The sequence below is a fragment of the Manihot esculenta genome, chromosome 11 (genome assembly GCF_001659605.2).
Source record: "Manihot esculenta cultivar AM560-2 chromosome 11, M.esculenta_v8, whole genome shotgun sequence".
Taxonomy (NCBI): domain Eukaryota; kingdom Viridiplantae; phylum Streptophyta; class Magnoliopsida; order Malpighiales; family Euphorbiaceae; genus Manihot; species Manihot esculenta.
In genome coordinates this window covers 27,351,752-27,379,204 of record NC_035171.2, presented here as the reverse complement: position 1 = coordinate 27,379,204, position 27,453 = coordinate 27,351,752, and the positions used below count along the sequence as shown (strand labels likewise).

At 28.4% G+C, this 27,453-nt stretch overlaps 2 protein-coding genes across 3 annotated transcripts; one reads left to right on the top strand and one right to left on the bottom strand.

Annotated features, from left to right (window-relative positions):
• The first annotated feature begins 14,912 nt into the window (after nt 1-14,912).
• LOC110625667 (LEAF RUST 10 DISEASE-RESISTANCE LOCUS RECEPTOR-LIKE PROTEIN KINASE-like 2.2) lies at nt 14,913-18,148 on the top strand. The gene is made up of 4 exons (XM_021771304.2): nt 14,913-15,731; nt 16,059-16,130; nt 16,261-16,383; nt 16,535-18,148. Exons 1-4 carry the CDS (start codon nt 14,933-14,935, stop codon nt 17,665-17,667), a joined length of 2,127 nt encoding a protein of 708 aa, XP_021626996.2. The 5' UTR covers nt 14,913-14,932; the 3' UTR covers nt 17,668-18,148.
• A 1,731-nt stretch (nt 18,149-19,879) lies between these two features.
• Nucleotides 19,880-26,414, bottom strand: LOC110627132 (rust resistance kinase Lr10). 2 transcript variants are annotated; one of them, XM_021773378.2, is made up of 5 exons: nt 25,249-26,414; nt 24,562-24,633; nt 21,893-21,931; nt 21,766-21,795; nt 19,880-21,578 (listed from the first exon to the last, which is right to left on the bottom strand). In XM_021773378.2, exons 1-5 carry the CDS (start codon nt 26,099-26,101, stop codon nt 20,452-20,454), a joined length of 2,121 nt encoding a protein of 706 aa, XP_021629070.1. In that variant the 5' UTR covers nt 26,102-26,414; the 3' UTR covers nt 19,880-20,451. The 2 variants fall into 2 exon arrangements, with proteins under 2 accessions (XP_021629070.1, XP_021629071.1); XM_021773379.2 differs by having other exon boundaries at nt 21,893-21,928.
• Nucleotides 26,415-27,453: the final 1,039 nt, after the last annotated feature.

Here is a 27,453-nt window from a genome sequence, read left to right as displayed (position 1 = left end):
TGCCAATCCTCAATAGAAAGTGTGATTGACTCAAGATTTACAAGAAAAATCAGATCTCCTTATTTAAAGCAGCAGAATCTCTCACTCGATATCACTCTTTTTTAAGTGTGGTATGATCTCTCCCAACCTCTCCAAGGAAACAAATCAGAAGGAAATCTTAAATCAAAATCTTTAGGAAAGTGTAGCAAGAGTTCTACTAGGGTTCAGCTATACATATCCTATTTGGCGACAACAACAGATCTCTCTTCCCGCCGAATTCTCTTCTTCCTTTTCCTGTTTTCTTGTAAGTTATGTGTGGCTAATTTTTTTATTTCTAATTAGAGATAGGTTGAAATTTCAGTTTTTTCATGAATTGTGAAATCTAAATATTATTATTCATCTTTTATTCTTCTAATATTTATATAATTTCATTTATTATTATTAAATTGTCTTGTTAATTGACTAATAAGGCTCATTATTCATATTTTTAAGGTAGTATATTATTAGTTTGGATGTTTGAAATCCATAATTATTTGAGTTATTGAATAAAAAATAACAATTAGTGTAACCCACTAAGGAATTGTATAATTTAGTTTAAACTCACAATGTGGTTTGAGTTCTCGTTTAGAATTGAATCACTCTAAATCTTAAGGCTGTTGATAAATTAAATCAAATAAACGTTTTTTGGATTATTTATTGATTAGAGTTAATTTACATTTTCTAATTAATTTATATCTAAGAAGAAATTGATTATGTGGAGTGTCTTCTATAAGTAGAACTAATTTATTGAAATGAATAAATATATTTTTATTTCTATAATCAATTCCCATAACTGAAATAAATTCTAATTTTCAATTAAATTTTATTTATATTAATTTAATTTTCTTTTAATTATTATTCTCTTTAATTGTCTTTATTTATATTTTAATTTCACTTTTCATCAAAACACCATTTTTATTTGTTTGTTTATTTTATTAGTTATTAATCAAAGATTTTTATTGTCAATTTCTTGTTACTCGATCTAATTCACCTTATACGTAATTTATATTTATTAAATTTAAATAAATTATTTTTAGATAATTTCGACATCCATCACTTGCTCTAGTCCAAAATGTCTTTGTAAGCTTTTATGTTATATTTTTTTATCTTTTAATAACGTAGCCTTAAAGTTGATTCATATTAAAAATGAATATTCAATAGCTTGGGTTTGATCGGTTAGACTTTTTAATGGATTTTTTATTTTTTACATCTTATTTTTTAATATTTTAAATTTAATTAAAATATTTTCACTAATTGATTTGATTTTATCAATATTTTTTATTAAATCAAACTAAACAAAAAAATTTTAAAAATAAAAATGAAACTAAACTAAAATAATAAAAATCAAATCAAATTTTTTAATTAATTCAATTCCACTGCTCATTTCTAGTTGATATTGATATATGCAATCAAATGAGGACACTTTCCGTCAATAAACACATACTTCATTTTTTTTTTTTTGTTTTATTAATGACTACATAAAACAGACTTTGAATATACGCCGAGAAAGATCAAAAGTATAAGATTTTTAACAGATTTAAGAATTTCTTCGAAAATCAAAGCGACAAGAACATCAACGTAATTAGAATTGATCAAATGATAGGACAAAATCCCCTTTTGTTTTCTTTCTATTGTCAAATTATACTAGAAATATTTAATAAAGTCCGTATAGAAAAAGACAAATTAAATTAATTGGATTACCAAAGAAGATGTCTTCTAAAAGTTAAGGAATCTTTTTAAAAGTTGATAAGGAATAAAGAATAAGAGCACGGTCGGAGGTACTTGCTCTGTCTCTTTATCCCAAAGTTGTCCTTTCAAGATAAAAATATATGGGAGTAGAAGACAAAATGGCCACACAGGGAAGGTGAAGATAGGTGAATTATGTCCCACTGAGACATTTTAACTGAATAAATTTAAAATTCCTGCCCTTACACTCAACTTTCTATCTCACCTGCACTCGGTATCATTAAATTCCCCTACTTCCCATCGCAACCTGCATTTCCTTTCTCCCTTTGTGTAATATGGGATATGTACTAGATAATATCATCTTTGGATGAACTTCTCTCCCTTTGCTTTTCATAATCTCCATTTAAATTAGGTTTAAACATCACGACGAAATTGGAAACTTGAAGGTAAAATAGAGCCATATAAGAATTAGATCTAACTAAATCATTACTAAAATTGCTTAGAATTGAATAAAAGTTGAAGTTTGTTTCAACTATGGTTCCTAAAATTAAAAAACTTAAGTTTTGATTTTGATTCTAATTTTTATCTGTAACCATATCAAAATCAAAACCGAACACCTAAATCCTTAAGGATCTATAACTATAGGCATTACCTATATCACCTCTTAACCACCAACAAAAGCTCATGATCATCAACACCAACTTAGATCCTCTGCCTACTGTAAGCACCATTTTCTAGTCACAATGCATCACCTATTTGGCCTCACCATCTCCTTCTTTGGGTTATTTACTATAGTGTATTGAAGTGGAGAAAAATATTTAGATTATAATAGAAAAAATTGTTAGTAATGTATCATACAGCCAATTTGTTGATTGTAGTTAGATATTATTATTCGTGTATTTTAAGTATTTAAATATAATTTTATAAAGACAGGTATTTATCTTTAGTGTTAATTTAATTGAATTTCAAGTAAATATAAAGTTTATGAGACTATGTAGTTATAATTATAAAATTTCTATTGCATTTAAGTAAGGTCTCCAACTGTTCCGGGTTGATATTATTATCATGATTGGATAATGATTAAAACTACTAGACTATTTACATCCCTCTCAGACAGCATAAATGGGTTGTCATTTACAAGTAGGGCTTCATTGTCGTGAATTGCCCTTAAAGAAACTATGAATTGCCCTTAAAGAAACTATAAGGGTTGGAGCACAGATGGGGCCACTAGATGAAGAGATAAAGAGTAACTACCTCTAGAAGAAAAAGAAGAAGAAGAAGGCTTATTCATTTCTAGGATAGAAAAAGCAACAAAAAGGGAGTTACCTTTGAGAAGAACGTAAAGGGAAGTACCGAGTGATCAAGCTTTTTTATAAAGAAAGAAGATTTTTTGAGCAAAAGTGGTAATGATTGGAGAAAGGGAGAATTTTTATACTATTGATATGACTGCTGGGTTTAATGCGGTTCGATAAGCAAAGCAACATCAATTGGCATCAGGCAGGCGTATGAATGTGATACAAGGAGCCAATTTGGTCATGCCGCATGACCCAACTGTAAAAATCAGCTGTAAACCTTCAAATTTGAAGAATCAAAGACCTTTGGAGGAACTTCTTATATGACTTGGTATTCGCCCAAAATCTATAACGTGTTGTCAATATATGATTGCACCATGTAACATAACCCTTACAACCACGGTACTCCGACACTTAGACTTAACCACTTATAACGTGGAGACATGGTCGATCATATGTGAGATGCCCGGTTAAGTAAAGGCTTCGCTCTTACAACCACGGTACTCCGATACTTAGACTTAACCACTTATAACATGGAGACAAGGTCGATCATATGTGAGATGCCCGGTTAAGTAAAGGCTTTGCTCATTGAGTTGGTTGAGCCTCTCAAAATGTCTTGTTACTGTTAAAAGACGTTATAAAGTAAATCTACAAAACAACTACTATCACATAATCCCTTATCCACTAGTCGAATTTTTAAGAAAATTATTAACTAGCCCCATCTTAGTACAATATAAAAGTAAATATTTTAATATTCAATTCTACTTACTCAAACTTATCATTTATACTCGCCCATTTAGAAAAATTATTAACTTGAATATCGGAGTGGCTACTTCTAAACCCAACTACCTCATCTTTCTTTTTTGTAGATTATCAAGTCACATACAAATTATTTTTAGCAACATCATTTACTAATAATTTTTATTAGAAACATATTTTTAAATTTTCATTGATGTGTTAGGCATATTGTTAAAATTTAAATTTATGATAGTGTACCTCCAATAAGGCCCCTTCTTAATTTCCCGTGTTCTCTATTAAAAATAATTTTTAAAAAAGAAAATTTTGACTGAAATTTCAACTCAAAATCATATAAATTAAAACAAAAAAGTAACTAATAAACTAAAATTAAAAATAATAAGCTGCGAATTTCATAAATATGAAAAAAAAAATAAAAGCAAGTGATGAGGATTTATTGTTGATTTCTTTGATCTTAATATCAACAAATTTCATATCGTTTAATTAAACAAATTAGAGCATCTTCTTACGCAAGTGCATACATAATATCGTTTAATTAAGTCTATCTTCAACATATCGCGAATGCCTATCTCACAATAAATCGTATTTTTTTTTATTTTTTCATGAAATGAACTATATATTTTCAGTGATATTGTAGTGAAAAACAATGACACGAAAAACATTACAATAATTTGAAATATAAAAGAGATTTGAAAATACAGATGGGAATATATATTAAAATGCAGAAAAGAGAACGTCAATTACTCCATTGAAAATTGGAATTTTTTTATAATTGATATTGAAAGCCAAACTTTTGCTTTAAAAATAAAATATTTATTGAATAGTATTATAATAAGTGGTTAAATATTTTTTTATTTTAAATAAAATTGAAAAGTTTTATACACATGAATGAATGAAGTAAATAATTTTAAAAAAATTTTACTCTTTAATGAGTCGATTTAATGTCACTAGAATTTAATTTCAGTGTGTTGGATTAGAAACATCTCTAATTTAAAAAATAAATGAAAATATTAAGATTTAATTATATGCTTTAAAAATAACTTTGGCAGCCCACATGTAAAAAATTAAGCTATAAAAAATTATGTGAAAATGAGGAAGGAAAAAACCTATAAAAATAGTTGAATAATAGTTGGAGATGTTTCCCATTTAAATACGGAAAGGCAAAAATAATCCATAAAGTCGTATGATAAATGCATTATTAATGTTATTCGTTCCGTTTAAGTTTTGAGTGTTTTGACTATAATAACCATGCTACCTTGTGTTAGTGTGATGACAACTCCATTTATATATTGACACCCTTCTGATCGAAGGCCTGGAGAACTTTTCAGTTTCTGGTTTAATAAGGATAGTAAAAACTAGAATCAAGACTTGACTTAATGAGCTATGATGTAAGAAGATATTGATAAAAACATAAGAGAGATTATTTATACTAAATCTATAAATCTATCTCACGTGCAATGCACGATCCAAAAAAGAAAGTAATATAAGAGTTCTTAAAGAATTCAAGCTAAAACAATATGGTCCTAACAAAGCCCATCTACAAAATAGCATTTAAAATAATATAATTCAATTAATCAGATTGTCAGATCGTCAAGTTGGTCGTTAGGTCGTCAGGTTGTCAGCCAATCATTAGGTCATCAGGTCATTAGATCATCAAGTCGTCATAGTATTTAAAATAATATAATTCAATTAATCAGATTGTCAGATCGTCAAGTTGGTCGTTAGGTCATCAGGTTGTCAGCCAATCATTAGGTCATCAGGTCATTAGATCATCAAGTCGTCACTCAGCAAGTCATCATTCATATTCTATCATCAGCCGGCAGGTCAATTCTATCGTCAGTCGGCAAGTCGGCAAATCATCATTCATCCCTCCCCTTCAAGTTGGAGTTAGGATAGGCACCAGAGACAACTTGGAGCAAAAATGCTGGTATAAAGTTGCTGACAAAGGTTCAGTAAATAAGTCTGCGACCTGGTCTTGACTTGATACATGTGAAGTAATTAAAGAATCATTCTAAAACTGTTCTCGCATAATATAACAGTCAATATCAATATGTTTCGTCCTTTCATGGAAAACCAAATTAGTTACAATTTGAGCCGCCTTATTATCACAATTGCATATTGCCCTCCAATCTTGGTTTTGTTCTTAAACCAGTATGGATATCCTATTAGTTTGAAATAGATATCCCTAACATGACCATTCATGTTGCAATGACTATAGTGCTCTCCTTTGGATCTTTTTTTTTTTTGTTTACTTTTCTGTAAATGTCCCTATGACTGATTAAACAACATCAAAATTTCAATGAACTCATAGTTTGTTTTGCTCAGAACCTCCTTTTGAGATTCATGCTTAAGGGCTACAGAGTATGCTCTATTTATCAGAGATAACGGATTCATAACTAAAACTTAATTCTTCACAGAATCAAAATTCTTATTTAGTCCTATCAAGCACTATTCCTATTGTTCATATCATCAATAGCCTTGGACACTTCACATAAACATGGAGGTAAAATTTCTATTGGTCCTAATTCATTTCATAGTATTTTTAGACAGGTGAAGTAAACTGAAATAAAATAATTTTCTTAAAACATGAGGGAGATTTGTCTATGTAATTTATATATATGTGAACCAATGTTATTCTTTCTAAACCTCTCTGTAAATCTTTTCTTTTTGTATAAGGTTAATGTTAGACTGATTTAACATTTTCAATTGAAATTAATTTTGTGGAATCGACGTGATGTCTTTAATTAATCATAATTGTAGAGTACTTAATTAAATATACAAAAGTGCAGCACGATTTATAAAATTTTAACAAAAAATATTTGTAATTACAATACAAAATTTTTTTCTCAAAAACATAAATTATATATGGATATATAATAGAAATTACCAAAAAAAATCGTAATACAAATTGAGTAATTAAAATCTATAATATTGAAGTAAAAATTCTATCATTATACAATATTATAATATTAATTAAAAAAATTAACTATTTAGTCTCTATAATATGATAAAACTCACTAATTGATTTCTCTATTTTGAAAAATGTATTGAATCATTTTTGACATTTTAAAAAGTCTATTATTAAAAAAAATATATATTATTCAGTCTATCTATTAATTTTTATCGTTAAGTATTATAAAAAAATTTAAAATACTTTTTATATGAAAGGACTAATTAGTAGTCTTTTTAAAAATTTGAGAGACTAATTAATAAATTTTTGAAAATTATAGAGACTAAACTGTAAAATATTAACAGTTAAAATTAATAAAGAGACTAATTAGTAGATTTTTTAAAATATTAGAAACGTTTTAATATATTTTTCAAAATAGAGAAATCAATTAGTGAGTTTTACCATATTATAGGGATTAAATAGTAATTTTTTCTATTAATTATAATATTTCCTTTAAATTATTATCATTTTTATTTTTATTTTTTTGAGGATATAAGATTTCATTTTTTTTGAAAAAATTTTTATAATAATTTTAACTGTTTAATTTTGAATTTGAGAGGTATATATAATAAATTAAACATAATCGATCATACAAATAGCTAATATAATTATAATTCATTTGAATTTTTTTAAATGAATATTAATTTTTCAAAACATCTGAGAATTTTCTAATAAGTCTTATTAAAAATATATTTAAAATTTTTCTTTTAAAAAAAAGATAGAGCCCTTATTTTATTAATTTAGACCATGAAAACCCATTTATCAGTATCCAGTAAAAATTTAATAGTAACAGGAGGCTATTAATAAGTTTTCAAATTAAAATCATCACTAATAATTAAATTAGTCAAACGATCAGTTACTGAATTTGTTTTCCTATAAATAATAACGTGTTAGACATTAATTATTAAAATTTAAATTTATTAATGAGTCCACGACCTTCTTCCTTCCATGTCTCTATTAAAGAAAATATTTTTTAATAAATTTTGACTGAAATTTCAAGCTAAAATCGTATCAATTAAAAAAAGGTAACTAATAAAATTAAAATTAAAATTAATAATTGAGGTGTGGACTTTATGAATATGAAAACAAATTAAACAAAGTGAGGAGTTTGATTTATTTGATTTTAATATCCATAATTTAATATCGTTTAATTAACAAATTATTATCTCACATTAATTCGTATTATTTTTTTATAAAATAAATATATTTTCAGTGATGTTATCATAACAATGCCGTATAAGAAAATAATACGTATAATAAATATATATATATATATACAGAAAAGAGAAGACGGTCAATTCGTTCCATTCAATTTTGGATTTTTTTTTTAATTAATATTCAAAGCCAAACTTCACAAAATTAAAATAAAAATAAATAAAATATTTTAGGTTTAATTTGAATGATGCAATGTTTAGGTTTAATTATATGCTTTAAATAATTTTAGCAGTCCACAAATATTTTTTATTTTTAAAATAGAGATTGAAAAATAAAAAATAAAATCACAAACCTTTCAGATTTAATTGAATACACTTATTAGATTAAATTATTTTAAAATAATTGCATTATTAATTTTATTCATTGTGTTTAATTATGTTTTGACTTTTAATAATCATATTATTTTGATATAACGAGAAATAAAAGTGAGTGGTATTCATTTCAAATTAAAAAATTTAATAAATTAAATTAATTTAAAATTTTAATTTAATTTTTCATTTCTTTGATATTATTTTAAGTTTTTATTTATTTCATAAAATATATTTTTTAAGAAAAAACTTTTCATATTGTCAGAACCATTCAGAAAATTTAATTTATAAAAAATAATTTTTTAATAAAAAAAATAGTCATATTAAAGAAAAAAAATTTTATCTTTGTCTTAAAATCCTTATTAATACTTATATATAAATTTATTAATAAATTTTATTTTTTAATTTTTATTTATTTGAAAAAATAACTTATATTTAAAAAATATACTCGATAAAAAATATTTTATGTAGAAAATATTTGTTATAGAAAATATTTTTCAATAAAATAGCTTATTTTCATTATTTAATTTTAATTTAAAAAATAAATTTTTTAAATAAATTTGTATATAAATACTTTAATAAAAATTTCAAAATGTAAAAAAAAGAGAAGCTCAATTTTCTTAAAATGACTTATTTTTTAACAAAAAAATATTTTTTATTAATTAAATTTTCTAAATTTTTCAAATTTCAAAAAATATAAAAAATATTTTTCTATAAAATATTTTTTTGAAATAAATAAAACCTTAAATTAAAATTAAGTAATAAAAAATTAATTATTTTGAATAAAAAATATTTTCCATGGAAAATATTTTTTAAATATAAATGATTGTTTTAAAATAAATGGAATAAAATATGTAAATAAATGAACTCCATTAAAAATATTTTATAAATATAAATTACTTTTTATAAAATATACGAAGACTTAGTGCATAAATAAGTGAGCTCCATTCTTTTGAGAAAAAATATTTTTTATATTTTTTAATATTTAAATATTGAAAAAATTAATTAATGAAAAATATATTAAGAAAAAAAATTATATTATTTTTTCTTTATAAAAATTTTATTAAGATTTCTACATATAAAAAAAATAAAAAATATTTTTCAAACAACGAATGCTAAAATTAATTTATAATTTCACTGGCCTACATTTTATAAATTGCGTTGACTAATTAATAATTAGTAATGACAATGACTACAGCGGAAACTTACAAAGATCTATAAAAATTTTCAATCTTTAAATTATCTTCATCCAACGCACACCTGTTATATCACATTAATAAGCTTTTTTTCGTTTTAGATAAGGTTAATGTTAGACTAATGTAACATTTTTAATTGAAAATTAATTTAATATGTGGAACTGATGTCATGTCTTTAAATGAATAATTTCTTCATTTATATAAGTGGAGAGTAATTAAATATAATAGAAATTATTATTTAGCTTTTTGTGGTATTTTAAAATTAATTAATTAATATTTATATTTTTAATAATACACTAAATAATTTATATTATTAATAGTCGTAATTTTAATTTGATAATAAATATATTTAAAAAAATTTGAGAGATTTTAGATTTTATTTTTTTAATTTTTAATTTTTAATTAAAAAAATTTATATTATTAAAATTCAATTAAAATTAATTCCTTTGAGTTTTTGCAGTTATGGTTAGTTTTGTATTCCTATCTGTTTTAATTTTACTTCATAAACGTTAAAAATATTAAAATTTTAAAAATATATTTACTTGTTTCATAATTTTTATTTATTTTTTTAATTATTTTAATATTATTATTTATTTTTTTATATTATAATAACTCATGATCATTATAATTTTATTTAATTAAAATTATTAAAATTCTATAAATAAATAAAACCAAACTGAAATCAATTATTTCTGGTCAAACTGAATACTGCTGACGCTGTGCAATACTACAACGATTGTTATACGATTTCATTCCAACTACTCTAAAAAAAATTATTTAAGTAATAATTTATAGTCCCTCATTATTTTTTCCTCTGTCCCGTAGTAGCCCTCGCCTCTGACGACAGCGACGGAGAATTCATCCGATGCATTGAATAGAAATTCAATCTATATATACATAGAGAGAGAGTCTGTGTGACGTTGTTGTCAAAACAACGGCACATAAAAAACATTAAAATGATTTAAAATATAAAAAATAATTGAAAATAAAGATGGAGTATTTGTACATAAGATTAGACAGTCAATTATTCAATCAATTAAAAAATAAAATGCGTAGGTTTTATTCTATGCTTTAAAAATACTTTTGGCAGGCCTTATCAATAAAGCAATATAATAAATTAAAATGTCAAAAAAATATATTAATATGAAGTAAGAAAATATTTAATTTAATTTTTAGAGGGGAGATTTATAATTTAATTTCTAGATATTATCGTCGTTAATAAGTTAGTTTCTACAAAATAATTCTTTCAACCTCTTTTTCATTAAAAATAAATAAAGTATAAGCGAAAAAATTTTTAAAATTTAGTTTCACTTTCAAATAAAATCTTTTATTTAGTACTTGAATATTGTTATTATTAATAAATCAGTCCCTATATTTTTTGAAATCTATTAAAACATTCTTATCTTTTCTCATATCTATTAAAACGTTCTTATCGTTTCTTTCCGTCAATAAAATAGTTCTTATCTTTTTTCATATCTATTAAAACGTTCTTATTATTTTTTCCGTTAACAAAATAGTCCATTCTCGTCATTTTTTTCCGTCAACGAAATAGTCTCTCCTTATATTTTTAGAAATTTATTAAAACGTCCTTATCTTTTCTCATATCTATTAAAATGTCCTTATTATTTCTTTCCGTCAACGAAATAATTTCTATTTTTTCTCACATCTATTAAAACATATTTAACATTTCTTTCCATCAATGAAATAGTCCTCCTCCTCAAAAAAAAAATAAAAACAAGAAGAAGATGATGATGAAGAAGAAAAAGAAGAAGGAGGAGAAGAAGAAGAGGATGATGATGATGAAAAAGAAGAAGAATCACCTTCTCCTTCTTCGTAAAGAAGAAAAATAAAAAACAATAAAAAGAAAAATCAAAGTAGAATCAAATAAGAAGAATAAGAAAAAAAAAGAAGAAGAAGAGAAAGAATCAATGAAGAAGGAGGAGAAAAAAAAAGAGAGGGTAATTTGGTCTTTTATTATATTTTTAAGGGTAGAAATAAACGGAATAACTATTTTGTTAATGCAGAGAAAAAATAAGAACGTTTTAATAAGTTTCTGAAAATGTAGAGACTGACTTGTTAATAATGGTAATACCCAAAGATTAAATTGTTTAAAATTTTACTTTGTTAATTAAATAATATTTTTTTTAAACTATAATAATTTAATTATTTAAATCTTAGATTTTATAATAGTTTAAGCTATTTAGTTTTAATACTTTTAGAGTAATTTAATCATTTTAAAAATTAATACTATAAAATTTTATTAAAATAAAATTTTTAATTTTAATTTCAAATAATAATAAATAATTTTAGTTAATAATTTTTATATAGAATTTTATGTAATTTTATATATATTTGTAGTAAAAGGATTTTATATCCACAAGAAACTTGCATTAAACAGAATCGATATGAAGAGCAGGTAAACTACTTTTATTATGCTGTAATGTTAGATACAATTTTTTTCAAAAACAGTTGATAAGTTAATTTTTTTATATAATAAAAATACAAAATAAGAATAAAAAAAATTATTATGTCGTGCTTTTGTTAACCACCATTGTTAATGTAGGTGGCTAATTCTTAAGAACCCACTTTTAAAATTTGGCGCATATATATATATGTTAAATTCACCCATGTCAAATCCATATAAAAAATTTTTATATCATTTTAAATTACTTTAATAAAAACTATAATAAAAATTTATTAAAAAATTAAATTAATCAAATCGAATTAAATTAATTTGATTTGATTTAATTTTTATTTAAAGTTAATTTAATTTTTATAAATATTAAAATTTTAATTTTTAATTTATTTAATTTAATTTAATTTTAAATTTTGTGTTCACCAATGGTCAAATTTCGGATTAAATGTAGTTTAGTTTTTAGTACTGAATGAAATATTATATACCGAAAAAGACTGTATCTCTTCGCCTAAATCTTCCCATTATTTTATATTTTAATTTAAACTTTTGATTCCATATTTACTGTAAAATTATAAATAATTAAAATATGTATAGTATATTTAATAATTAAATTATTTATCTTTAAAATTAAATATATTAATTAATTATAATTAAATAAGAATTAATATTATTTTTAATGTTGAATTAATTTATATTAAAAATAATAAAATATTACATATCATATTTTTTAAATTTTCATATTTTATTTTTAAAAAATTAATAAAAAACACATGCAAATCCCAATATTGACTTAATTAATCCAAAAGTTCATATTAAAATAAACCTCGAATTTTTTCGATGAATTACCCAATATTTTCACACACATATGGAGTGATAAACAAATTGATAAGTATTACCTTAATTAACTAATTTAAAATGCAAAAATATTTGAATATACAAAAGATATCCTCATCATGATAAATCATGGGTAGTTTTTCTTTTTTTAACATGCAACAGATATATTTGCATTAAAAGATCCGAACTACAACACGTGCCAAGTCCAAGTTAAATGAGAGGACAAGTCAACCCATAAAATAATCAAACTATAAACAGGAGGACGTGGTTATGCGACTTATTCTTAGTTATACACTTTTTTTTCCTAAATTTTATATGAGAATCATCAGTCCTATACATTAATTTTTATTTCTTATCTCAAAATATATATTAGAAAATCTATTTCTGATAATATGCAATTTAATTGTTATACATATTTTGAATCATACAAAACATCCATTTCATATGTATCTATTAGCTTAGCATTCAAAATTTTTACTTGACTTAAGGTAAAGAAATTATCAAGTTCCGCTAATTAATTAGGTTTATAAATTTAATTTATACTATTGATCAATTTGCATCAAAGAGAAAAACTTAATCATGCATGATTTTTAAGTCCATATTTAGCACATAGTAAAAAAGGTCTCACTAAATTTGTAGCATATATTTTTAAAGTCTAATTTTATAGTCATTTTACCATAAAGTCATTACTATTTAGTTATTTTTCATGTCAAAAGTGTAAATCACATCCTAAGCATATATAACCATATCTCTATCATATTAAAATTGCTTTTAGATTATCGAGTGAGTTATTTAATTTACTAATTTACTTATATGCATATTAGATCAAGTGCATAAAGTGAATAAAGAAAGGAAAGAAAAAGAAATAACAAAAAAAAAAATCCAAGTCCTAAACTAAAAAAAGAGAGAGGAGAAAAAAATTAAACCAATGGCACTAAGAAAAGGATGGAGAAGAAAGAAATTAGTTACAAACCTAAAAAAAAAAAATAACTAACTAAAAGAAATTAACTAACCAAAATAATTACAAGACTTTTAGGCTCATCATCCTTTGCAAAGGGCCTTCAAAACACTCCAATGGGCCTCCATGTCTAAATAGACTTCCATTATATACTTCACAGGTCCAACAAAGAAGAGGTTTGTATACTAAGAATTACATGAGCTACAACTAATGTAAGAAAATTGAGAGGGGTGTCTTCTTTCTTTCTTCAAACTTTCTTACCATAATCTAACTTATCATAATTTAAGAAATCACAAAACATGAAGCAAACATTTCAAAAAAAAAAGGCAAGAAAATAAATTCAAAATTAATATATATTCTTATTGTTTATTTCTCTCAATTTATTTTCTAACATCTCCTTTTCTGTATATCCAAGCAAAGCATAAAGTCCTATAAAGCAGATTACATTGAAAAAGAGGAAATTGACAGTCGAGATACATCAGAATCATGCGTTTTATCTTTAGCCCCACTAAACCATTACTCTGTTTGCATCAAAAGATGCTTTAAGACATGAATGTGAAAACACATAGAGAAACGTACACATGAATAAAGAACTTATATTCCAGAGATGCCTTTGTGGTTTTTTTTTTTTTTTTTTTTTAAATATTTTAACGACAACTGTCAGGGACAGCAATTAAACCCTTGTTTACTCAATTAATATCCTAGTAATTTAAACGGTAATTTATAACATTGTACATTATATTTATCAAAATCTATAATTTAATTTTAAAATTTCATATTTTAATAAAATTTCCTATTCAATAATAATAATTTAATTCTTTAAATTTTATTTTTTATAATACTTTATTTTTTACTTTTAATAATCTATAATAATATAGTATTTATAGTTTTAATATTTATAATAAATATTTTCCACACCTATGGTGGCCTTCATTCTTTGACTCAGAAGAAGCTTAATGGAGGATTAAAGCAATCTTTCTTTCTTTTTGTTTTTTTTTTTTTTTAATTCATAGCATTATTCAACATGTGAAGCCAATGTGAAAGTCCATAAAAATGTTCATAAAGCAAAGGCCTTGCCATTAGTGGGGCAATAGTGACAAGAACCTTTAGTTTCACACCCCTGCTAATTTAATAATAGAAAATTAAAATTATTTTTTTAAAAAAATGAGAGAAATATCATTAATTCAGAAACTATATTACGTAGAAGTTAAAAATAAAATTCAGAAAATTAATTAATAATCTTTAATTTTTCAAAATGATAAATAATTTTTATGGAACGAAGACCAATTGTTAACTTAGAAAAATGATTCTTTCCTCTCTTCTCTTGTTTACTAGAAACACTATCCATCTCATGTTTGAGAGAAGTCTTCTCTCTGTTGGCCAACGAGCCTTTATCTTCCTGCTGCTTCTCCAAATTTGCCATGGCAAGAATAATCCTTGTGCTCCTTCCTCATGTGGTAATATCCTCAAAATTAGTTACCCTTTCCGACTACAAACTGATCCAAAACGCTGCGGAGACCATAGATATTCACTTTCCTGTGAGAAAAATACCACAGTACTGCATCTGTTCCCCGGAAAATTCTACTACGTTCAGGCAATTAACTACAACAACTACACAATCAGATTGGTGGATCCTGGTGTTGTTAAAGGTGATTGCTCCTCCATGCCTCGTTTTCCTTTAACTTCTGCCAGCTTCTTCACTGATGGGTTTCCATATACGCTGGTGAAGTACGGATCTACTTATACGTCGACTAGATTTTCGAGAGAAATTGTTTTCATGAACTGTGTGCAGCCAGTAAATTCTACTTACTACGTGGACGCTACTTCTTGCATTAACAATGGAGCGAAGCATTCTTACGTGAAGATTGAAATGTTCGGCGGCCTAACAGCTGGGGATTGGATGGACACGTGCACAATCGTGACGGCGGCATTGTTACCTGCTGAAAGGAATTATAAGAACATGTCTTACGTTGAAATTCACAGAGAGCTGGCTTATGGGTTTGAGATTTCATGGCTGAATCACCGATGCAAAATGTGCAAATCCAAACAGTGCTTATTCGATGAAACAGAAAATAAAATTTATTGCTTTGAGGATATGCCGGGTGCGTATTCTTCCCTTTTGATTGATTTCTTCATAATCTCGTTATGTTCAATGAGACGGAACATGTTTCTTATTGGGAAAATTTATTATTTAGTTTATCTAATTTAAAAAAAAAGTTTTATTTGATATTTCAGTTTTTTAAAATAATTAGCTGACGTTTAAAGTTAGATCTTAGTTAATTGTTTTATTTTATAATATTATAAATATATTAATTTTCTTTATGATTATTCTATGAAATGTTTTTATTTAAAATTGTAACATAATCGAGTCGTATACAAAATTAAAAGTACAATTAACCTTGGTGTCTTTTTAATTTCTTTCTTTCTAGATTATGTCGGTGAAGTTTGCTACCTTGGTTTCAGTCACTTCAAAAATGTACGGCAGTGCTCCTACTATAATGGTACGTAATTTTCTTAAGGATTAATTTGGGTCCGTGGATTTCTCAAAAATCAATTAAATGGGTCTGTCATATATATACTTCACTTTTTTTTTTTTTTTGCTAATTTTAATTTTTCATGTACTCAATGAAGCTTCTTCTAGAGCACCTGGTCAATCCTACAAAATTATAAGTGAGTTATGTCTCTATCTTCATCTTGTTGATGCTAATATTTCTTTCAAGTTAAGAACAAACTTATGCTCATGTCTCTTGCAGGGTCAATGCCGGCTATACTTGCTTATATTGGTACGTTCTAATGCTTCTTATTCTTCAAATTGTGAATTCTAAGCATTGACAACAAATAATCAAGAGGACTACATAGATTCTACTACAACTAATATTCCATCATTTGCATGTTGCCCATACAGGACTATTTGTTGCAGCAAGAAGCTTATGTGGAACTCCATTTGTAATTGTGTTCTTAATCTATAAATGGCGAAGGAGACATTTATCAGGATATAACACAATTGAAGAGTTTCTACAAAGTCAAAATAATTTGGCACCTATAAGATATTCATACTCAGACCTTAAGAAAATGACAGGAGGCTTTAAGGAAAAGTTGGGTGAAGGAGGATTTGGTTGTGTATATAAAGGAAAACTTCGCAGTGGCCGTATTGCAGCAGTAAAAATGTTGAGTAAATCAAAAACTGATGGACAAGATTTTATTAATGAAGTTGCTACAATTGGAAGAATTCACCATGCCCATATAGTTCAATTAATTGGGTTTTGTGCAGAGGGATCAAAGTATGCTCTTGTATATGATTTTATGGCTAATGGATCTCTTGACAAGTATTTATCTTCTCGTGAAGGATCTATGTCCTTAAGTTGGGATAAATTATATGAAATCTCTCTTGGAGTAGCTCGTGGTATTGCATATTTACACCAAGGCTGTGACATGCAGATCTTACATTTTGATATCAAGCCACACAATATTCTTCTTGATGAGAGTTTCACTCCAAAGATTTCTGACTTTGGGCTTTCTAAATTATATGGGACAAATGATAGCATCAACACTCTCACTGCCGCAAGAGGAACAATAGGATATATGGCACCTGAGCTATTCTATAGAAATATCGGACGTGTATCACATAAAGCAGATGTCTATAGTTTTGGAATGCTGTTACTAGAAATGGCAGGTAAAAGGAAGAATTTGAATACATTGATAGAAAACTCAAGCGAAACTTATTTTCCACTTTGGGTTTATGATGAAGCCTCTAGCGAGAAGGTTGAAGAAATAAGTGATGCCATGGAGGAGTCAAATAAAATAACTAAGATGATGGCTGTGGTTGGCCTATGGTGTATACAAATGAAACCAAGTGATCGTCCTTCAATGAATAAAGTTATAGAAATGCTTGAAGGAGATATCGAAAGTCTACAATTGCCTTCGAGGCTTGCTCTATTTCCAGAAGAAACTACAACACAAGATGAAGAGGATTCTTCTTCCACATCTATGTCATTTGACATTTCAGAATCAATCAGTTTGATTGAAAATGCATCTTAAATTTACTATTTGTCAGTTTGATTGAAAGCTTCTAATCATTAATAATGCCCTGAACTTGAATGGGAGGGGAGAGGCTACCAATGGCTTGAAAAGTATATTGAGAATCGTCCTCCATGATGATAGTAGTTAAACCTCTGGCTTTTGCAAGTAAGATGCCTTCTCTAATGTCTCCAGAATTAAAGCTTAAGAAATGTTAGGCTGCCTCTTACAACTCCAAGCCGAGATATTCTCCATGCAATCTCAAGCAACTGTTGCAACTGAACACATTCATTTGCTATGGTCGACTCCAGCATCAAAATTAAGCTTAATGAAATTCAAAGGTGATTATTAAGACATCAATACATTAAGACGAACATTTGAAATAGAGGTGAAGCATCACAGGCTCCTCATTTGTTGGATGGACTTTGAATCCTCGAAGTAATTTCAACAACCATTTTCACCTTTCTATCCTTCTCCACTTTGACTATTCAGCTACAACTACTACTACAGTTTTCTCTCTTAATCTCTCTCTCCTTTGACTATTCAGGCGTGATGAATAGTAAACTATTTACTGAAGGTTTTGTTTTTGTGCCTTTGGAATTACAGTGACATCAGATACAAATTTGCATATATGTGAAGTTCAGAAGGAAAATACTTAAATCGAGTCTACGTAGACTCGTAATGTAAAATTACTGTGAAATTTATATGAAATTTTATATATTTAAATTAAGGGCTATATAAATGTATAATTAACATATATTAATATAAATATTAAAATAAATATTAAGATGAAAATTTAATTTATTTAAAATTTAATTAGAATTGTAAGTAATAGTTTAAAGATGAAGTTAATATTATTATTGATTAAAATTTGTGTTAAAAGATTTCTCTTAAGAAGTTTCTGGGATAAAATTGAAAAAAAAAAATTAAAAGAAAACTAATATTCTTCTGTTGCTTAGGATTCAACAAACTTTCCTTTAATCTTGTATCCGGTCCAAATGGTTGGACCAATGATTCTGTCCAGCTAATAAAAAACACTACTCTGTCCCTACTGTTGCCATTTTGAAGCATCATATTTTTTGACAAATTATGTAGTACACTCGGTGTACCACATCGCTATATATTTTCACTCAACAAAATTCAGTTTTTCATTAAATTATTGATGGTAGCGCTACAAAATAATAAAAACATAGCTGACATTTTATCGATAATTCAATCATCGATATTTTAAATATCAGTAAATAATAGATAATTCACTTTAATAATTATTTTTTTTATTTTTTTTATAATTTAATCAGTAAATTTTATTGGTGTCTTTTTTACTTTTCTTATAGTGTAAAATTCATCTCTTGTGAGTGAAAGTATACATACACGGGTGCACTTAATAATTTGGCAGATTTTTTTACCTTTAGAATTCCAACACGGAGCTAAAGTCCTCGAAGCACTAGAGGTATGATGAATTTATTAGTCAGAAATGTTAATTGTTTTCCTTCTGGATCCTGCTGCTTGTCCTTGTAGATCATGGATTATTAGGCTTTTCTGAGAATGAATGCAAGGAATCCAAATGTGGGAGCCACGGTCCAGCCGTTCGTTTCCCTGAAGTTTGATTTGATCTATCATGCTCGGAGAGGAAGGAGACGCTGCTGGAGTTACCAAATCCAGTGAAACTCTTGGTCAAAAAGAGAGATTCTTTATCTCAAGTGATTCTGCAAATGATTTACAAGGTTGTCTTCTAAAACAGCTTCCAAACTTGAATTTATCTGCTTCTCCCTTTCAGTTTCATCATTATCAATTGGAGAATTGCACAATCTTCTACTGTTTACACAGGACCCAATGGTCTGATGCAACAGAGTTTTCTTGCCAAAGTGCTCCTAGTCCGAATTGAAATCCACGTAAAATACTGCTCAACCAGAGCGTGCTGGAGCAACCATTGGCTACAAATTGTTCTCAAGGAACTTTGGGAACGTTTTCTACAAGTCGGTTGCATATAGTTTTGGAATGTTGAGTTACAAATGGCAGAAGGAGGAAGAATGTTGACTTGAAACGAGAAAATGATGATCAAATATACTTCCGATGTAATTAATGTAATTATGATCTTTTATAAGGAACTGAGGGCTTAAGATTGATGCAGGGGAACATGCCAAAATCTCAAGAAGCTTGGTGAATTCAGTGTAATACTTCCATGAACATTGTTGTTCAAATGCGGGAAGAGGAAGGAAACAATTTGTCAATAACTGCAAATCCTTTCAGCTTTTTACTAACCAATAAGAATGAAACATGCAAGAAATCTTTCAGAAACATAGTAAATCTTGAATAGAGAGCATCTGTAATAACCAATGATGTAGTAAGCATATAGAGAAGGATTGTCAAGTGGCCTTAAACGAGTATGAACATGTTGCTAACCACTTAGTTTCTTCTTTTTCTTGTTCTGTACTGTCAATACAATCACTACAAACATGAGAACAACTCAGTTATGGTCCCACAACCAAATTTCTTTCAATTGCACAAATATTAACCAAACACTTTTTGATGATATTGTTTCTGGTGCTTCAGCACACAAATGCTGGCCATTAAAAATCTGAAGCTAAAATAGTAAAATCATTGATCAATACAGATCTCATGAACAATAACCAGGTCTATTACCCAGAATATACAATGTATAAAGACGATCATTCTCTTTACACACACATATATATAACAAAAGCACTTTTGCTGCAACATTTATTTTTCATTAGCTATTTTGCCAAGTCTGGATGACAAGTTAATTTCCAATGTATATTATCAAAATAACTCCCTCAAATAAGTTTAAGATGCATTTTCAATCAAACTAAGTGTTTCTGAGAAGTCGGTTGACATAGATGAAGACTCATCTCCATCTCTTATTATAGTTTCTTCGGGAAATAGAGCAAACCTGGAAGGCAACTGAAGACTTTCAAGATCTCCTTCAAGCATTTCTATGACTTTGTTCATTGGAGGACGATCACTCGGTTTCATTTGTATGCACCATAGTCCTACCACAACCATCATCTTAGCTATTTTGTTTGGCTCCTCTATGGCATCATTGATTTCTACGACATTCCCACTAGAGGCTTCATCATAAACCCAAAGTGGAAAATACGTTTCGCTTGAGTTTTCTAGCAGTGTATTCAAATTCTTCCTTTTACCTGCCATTTCTAGTAACAACATTCCAAAGCTATAGACATCTGCTTTCTGTGAAACACGTCCAATGTTTCTATAAAATAACTCGGGTGCCATGTATCCTATTGTTCCTCTTGCAGCAGTGAGAGTTTTAATGCTTTCATTTGTCCCATATAGTTTAGAAAGCCCAAAGTCAGAAATCTTTGGAGTGAAACTCTCATCAAGAAGAATATTGTGTGGCTTGATATCAAAATGTAAGATCTGCATGTCACAGCCTTGGTGTAAATATGCAATACCACGAGCTACTCCAAGAGAGATTTCATATAATTTGTCCCAACTTAAGGAGATAGATCCTTCCCGAGAAGATAGATACTTATCAAGAGATCCATTATGCATGAAATCATAGACAAGAGCATACTTTGATCCCTCGGCACAAAAACCAATTAGTTGGACTACATTGGTATGGTGAATCCTTCCAAGTGTAGCAACTTCATTAATAAAATACTGTCCATCAGTTTTAGATTTAACCAACATCTTTACTGCTGCAATACGACCACTGCGCAGTTTCCCTTTATACACACAACCAAAGCCTCCTTCACCCAACTTTTCCTTAAAGCCTCCAGTTATTCTCCTAATACTCAAGTATGAATATCTTATAGGTGCCATATTATTTTGACTTTGTAGAAATTCTTCAATTGTGTAATATCCTGATATATGTCTCTTTCGCCATTTATAGACCAAAAACGCAATTACAAATGGAGTCCCACATAAAGTTTTTGTTGCAAACGACAACCCTGTGTGGGCAACATACATTCAAAGGATGGAATATTAGTTGATATATGAAAGAATCATCCATAGAGCAATTATAAATGGTCTTTTTGATTATATGTAGTCCTTATGAATTTATCTATGCATCTAGATTTAGTCTAATAGCTAATGCCCTTCGAAGAAATGCTTAAAGAAAAAAGGGTAAGAACTTACCAACGTAAGCAAGTACAGCTGGCAATGACCCTGCAGTAGATGCAAACATAATTAAAAAGGTCACTATATATTCTTGACTGGAAAGAAATATTAGCATCAATAAAATGGAGACAAAGAGACGACTCACTTTTAATTTTGTTGGATAAGCCGAATGTGCTAGAAGTTGCTTCACAGAGCACATGAACAATAAAATCAGTAACAAGAAATATAATAATATAGTTTGATATAATTAGAGAAAATAGTAAGCTTCAACGCACAAAGTCGGTATGTTGACTTCACACGAAAATATATATATATATAATATATAAATGGCTCGTGCTACATGTATTTTAACATATTTACTACTAGGTTCATGTATAAAGAATGGGTATTAGAGGGAGAAAACTTATTAGGTGGTTTGGATTATTTTGGATTACTAAACTATTGAACTATCATAAAGAAATATTTTGAATTAAAATGGTTCAAATTGGCCCACACTTATTGGAATCCGAAATGGCATGGCGAAACTCACTAAACTTCAACTGCCAAAACTGAATGTTCAGCTGATGTCAGTTTGCAAAAAGGGGTTTTCTTTGGCTCCAAGGAGTTCAGCTGCAGAACTTTGGAGTTTCTTCTGCCAGATCGAGATTTTCAGGAGACATTACAGCGGTGATTTAAGTGGTTGAAAGTCACTAATTGCATTAAATGCATTCTGACAATCAACTTTAAGCTAAAATTATACAAAAATGTGTTTATAATCTAGTTGAAATTCAACAAAAAATTGTTGTGAATCTACTTTGCCAAAAGCATTTTCTTTCACCTTTCCACAGAATTTCAATCTTTGGATTCTACTTGAGTTGTAATTATTGTATTGTTCAGAAAAAAGAAAAAAAAAATAAATAAAGTAAGGTTGTTAAGTGAATTTATTTGTATTGAGTGAATTTATTGTTGAGTAACTTCTAGAGTGTAAGTGCTCTTTGCATGAAAATAATAGTAAGATGGTAAAAGTTAGTTCTCAAGGATTGTAAAGAGCTTAATCTTTATCCAAAGAACACAGATAGTGGAGTTAACTCTCAAAGAAAGCCCAGAGCACAAGACATAAGCTTAGGATAATCAAACCTCTTTAAATTGAATTATGTGTTTCATTCTTCCTCCTCTATTTCCTTCAACAGTTTTAATTTGACTTAATTCAAGGGACAACCAAGTGAATTTAAGAAATTAATTCTATTAAAGGAATTAATTTTTTATTAACTTAATTTTCATGTAACTCAAACAGATTAAAGTAAAATTAATTTTGGACATTAATTTGGAGATTTTGGGAACCTCCAAAATCCTCAAAAACTTTAACTTCCTGAAATAATTGTGCTATTAAATAAGTCATTTATATTCCCATTACTCTACAAGTTCACATGTTATCTTTAAAAATTTCTTTCCAACAGAATGTATGTATTTAGTTAAGTTTTTCAAGAATAAAAGGTTGAGAATTCAGATGCAGGGATGAGTATTATTCTATTCAAATTAGGGGGAAAAAAGAAGAACTAATCTAATTCAAAATTTCAATTTTGGTTTAGTAGGAAATTTGTTTCAGTTTGTTTTGAAATTTTAAAATAAATCAGTTATTTCTGTTCAGTTTTGATTAAAAAAATTCAAAAAAACAATGAGAATAAAATTCAAAAACATGTATAGCTTCTTGTTACCAAGAAAAAAATGTATAGCATCTAAGGCATCTAAAGCTTAATGGTAGAAAGGCAGTAATAGCATGCACATCATGTGTTCAACATCTACACTGGATCTTTTTTTCTACCTTTTAACGTTCAACTTGGTTTGATTGTAGCCGTCCAACTTACATGATCTTAGCCATCCATATCACAATATACATAAGTTTATCAAAACCCCGGCCTCCAATTTCTTCTTTTTCTCTCAGCCTCTTAGTTTGTCACTGCTTTCTACTTTTAGCCTATCTACCTGTCTCAGCTCTCTACTCTTAGTTTCTTTCTCTCCCTTTACTTGAATCTCCTGTTGATTCTCCTCATCAAATACAGTGAGCCTACAAACTTCTCCCTTCCTTCCCACTGCCATCTCCATTCCTTCAAGCCTTTGTATTTCTTCTCCTTTCTTTCCCTCACTTAGCCTTCAATCCTCGCTGCTGCTCGTTTATGAGGGAAAGCTTGTTGGTTCAGCAGATTGTGCTCCAGTTCCAAAATTTCCGAATTCACCTCTAGAGAATTTAATTGCCACTAGCCCAAGAGGTTTAGCTTGTGGTTCTGTTGCTTTTTCTTGTTATTTAATGCATTGATATTATAGGTTAAGTTTGAGGATTACTAGGTATTTATTTTGTTGATGTATTGATGTTTTGCATTAAGTTTTAAGTTGATGTAAATAGTTTGAGAATTTTTGGGTATTTATTTTCCTTGTTCTAAATGAAAGTTGTTGTGCATTTCATTGAACACCAATTTGATGTTACTCTGTTATTAAACTGAAGAACAAAGTAGATAGAGGAAATTATTGAGGAGCTCAAAACTGAATTATATTGAACCAACAAAACTATTCGGTTGGATTCATTTCAGTGCTCTTATTAGTTACGATTTGTTTGATTTTTATATTTATTTTTTAAATTTTTAAGTTTGCTTCGGTTTTGAGCCAAACTAATCAACTGTACACCTATTAGATAAGCTTTTACCAATGTAACTGGATCTGGTTCTATGATATTCATTTACACATAGATGCCACTTATCTAGTGTTTTCGTCTAGTACATACCTGTTCTATAAGAAGATATTGTTTGAACAAGAGAAAGACAAAGCAATGACATTACGTACCATTATAGAAGGAGCACTCCACTACATGTCTGAAAAGACTGGAACTGAGGTAGCAAACTTCTTTGAAATAATCTAGAAATAAAAGAAAGGGGTATGTAGGTATTAGGATGTTTAACTTGAATGAATTTTATAGAAGTGAAATAAACACCAAAAAAAAAAAAGAGAATAATAATAATAATTTGAAAGCCTAATAAAAGGTTGTAACAACTTGAACAGTTAAAAAATAATTAAAAGATTTGTTAGAAATAAAGAGTATAAGTCGGTTGATAAAAGAAACTCTGATAGAAAATTTATCAAACATGTGGAGGGCAAGAAGAGTGAACTGAAAAACTTGATCTCATTCTTTCCAATATGGGCTAGCCTTCAAATAACAGAGCTGTACAAACTTTCAGAATGGACACCTATGAAAATTAACAATATTCTCTCTAATTAATCTCCCAAAATTCTGCTACTATTACATTAACAGCCCAAGTGCATTTAATTGAAAAAAAAAAAACTTGCTTTTGGTTTATACTGAAAAATACAAACACCTGACACTCATATACATAGAGTTTATAGTGAACGGATTTAGACAATAATTTACGTTGGTTTCCAATAACTCACAATTATAAGTAAACAGGTAAAATTTTCTAAATTAATCAGTAACAAGATTATAACGAAATCGATCAATGGGTGAATCCTACTCACCTGGAAATTCCTCAAAGCAACGAATCCTATTTTCCGTTTCATTGAAGAAGCACTGATTGGATTCGCACCTTTCGCAGTACAGATTCAGCCATGAAATTTCGAACCCATAAGCCAGCTCTCTGTGAACTTCAACAAACGACATGCTGGTATAATTCCTTTCGGCAGGTACGAAGGCCGCCGTTACTATGGTGCACGTGCTCATCCAATCCATCCCTGATATGCCGCCGAACGTGTCAATTCGCACATAATAATGCTTTGATCCATTAGTAATGCAAGAAGTAGCGTCAATGTAATCAGGAGAATTTATTGGCTGTACACAGTTCATGAAAATAATTTCTGCAGAAAATGTCGTCAACGAAGAAGTCGACAAATACTTATTCGGTATATATGGACCTCCATCAGGAAAATTGGGACGAGTTAAAGGAAAACGAGGCATGGAGGAGCAATCATCTTTAACTACACCAGGATCCAACAGTCGGATTGTGTAGTTGTTATAATTAATTGCCTGAACGTAGTAGAATTTTCCAGGAAACAGATGCAATACTGTGCTATTTTTCTCACATGATAGTGAATATCTACGGTCTCCGCAGTGCTTTGGATCAGTTTGTAGTCGGAAAGGGTAGCTGATATTAAGGATATTACCACACGAGGAAGGAGCACAAGGATCATTCTTAGCATGACAAATTTGGAGAAGTAGCAGCAAAATAAAGGCTATTTGGCCACCAAAGAGAAGACTTCTCTGAAACATGAGACGGATAGCGTTTCTGGAAAACAGGAGAATTTCATGGAAATTGGAAAATTTACCATTTGCAATGTCAATAGATTCAACATGCTCTTGCAGTTCATCCAACATATCCGTTAAAAAGCATAAATTCGAACAATGAATCAATACTCAGTAGGAGATTTGCATCCACCGTCTTAGGATCCTGGAAAATATCTAGTATAACTGCTGTGACTCTTGCAAATTCGGCTGTGCAACAAGTAATTCCATCAAATTTCATTGCTGGCGATGACATAGATTGCTACTCCGATTCCCCAAACAACAAGCATTACCACGACACGCCAGAGCTTCTTGAAGAGAATGAGAGGTTGAGGAAGGAGAATGCATAGTTGAGCATGGAGTTGACTGGTATTTGATGTTAAAGAATGTTGGGAAATGCGGGTAGCTAAATAGCTAAATGTCGAGGAGAGAGGATAGTATTTAGACCTCCATGGATGAGCAGAGGAAAAGAGATGCAGAATAATTTGTACATTTAAGGGAGGATAATTTTGTCATTGACACTCTCCCCTTTGAAAGGAGTAAGGTAAAAGGACTTCAAAAATAAGGTTGTCCCCTATAATCAATAGAACTAAATTACAGGACATTGTAATGTAATTTTTAAAATAAATAGATATCTTAATTAGTTTTACCTATAAGAAAGTGAAAGTATAAATAGACATTGGCCTTGGCTCTAAATTCCTTCACACCTGCCTCTGCTACCACTTTGTTGAATTACTTTAATACCACTTTGTTGGAAAGGAGAGAGATATCACTTAAAGGAAATACTAGGAAAAGGGAAAAAAAATAATGGATTACACTCTACTCTTGATTATCACACTTGTATATATCAATATATATAGTAGATAATGTAACTCTTCAATCTTATAGTTCATAAACCTAAGCACACATTATCAATAATTTACATAAACACATACATGTATCATACTTAATTAGATTAACTTAATTTACTAAACAAATATAACTAATAGACATCACTATTTCAATTTATTCTTCCAACATAAGGAGACTCTTCAGCTTGATATACTAGGGAGATCATCTAACATGTATAAAAGTGTAGATGTTATCATCTTCAACATTGGATACTAAGCAGGAGAAGAATTCTAAAGGGTAAGCTTAGGTTGTTTCCATGGCATGGTAATATTCAACAAGCAACTTATCTAGTAATCTAAAGGAAACTAAACTACAAGTTAGTATTTGTAGGAAAGATTATTACCAAGAGTGTGGTTGAGGCATTTCCAAAGCTCTAACAACTTATACTAGATGGGTTAATGCCACTATAAATCTAATGAAGTCTATGGTCTTCTATAGAGGATATTCTGCTTTGATGACCGCTGGATTTCACTATTCCGATATAAGGTCAGACCCAAAATGACAGCTCATGATCTGAAAGCTTTTAAGTTTCCCGCATGAACCAGGTCCAGCCC

What these genes read in the sequence shown, in the direction of transcription:
- LOC110625667 (XM_021771304.2), top strand. Translation starts at nt 14,933, where the DNA reads ATGATTCTTTCCTCTCTTCTCTTGTTTACTAGAAACACTATCCATCTC. An exon ending in GCAGTGCTCCTACTATAATG is followed by an intron (nt 16,131 to 16,260) that starts GTACGTAATTTT and finishes TACTCAATGAAG; the next exon opens with CTTCTTCTAGAGCACCTGGT. An exon ending in ATGCTCATGTCTCTTGCAGG is followed by an intron (nt 16,384 to 16,534) that starts GTCAATGCCGGC and finishes TTGCCCATACAG; the next exon opens with GACTATTTGTTGCAGCAAGA.
- LOC110627132 (XM_021773378.2), bottom strand. Translation starts at nt 26,101, where the DNA reads ATGTTGGATGAACTGCAAGAGCATGTTGAATCTATTGACATTGCAAAT. An exon ending in GGAGTGCTCCTTCTATAATG is followed by an intron (nt 21,932 to 24,561) that starts GTACGTAATGTC and finishes TGCTCTGTGAAG; the next exon opens with CAACTTCTAGCACATTCGGC. An exon ending in AGCTGTACTTGCTTACGTTG is followed by an intron (nt 21,579 to 21,765) that starts GTAAGTTCTTAC and finishes TTGCCCACACAG; the next exon opens with GGTTGTCGTTTGCAACAAAA.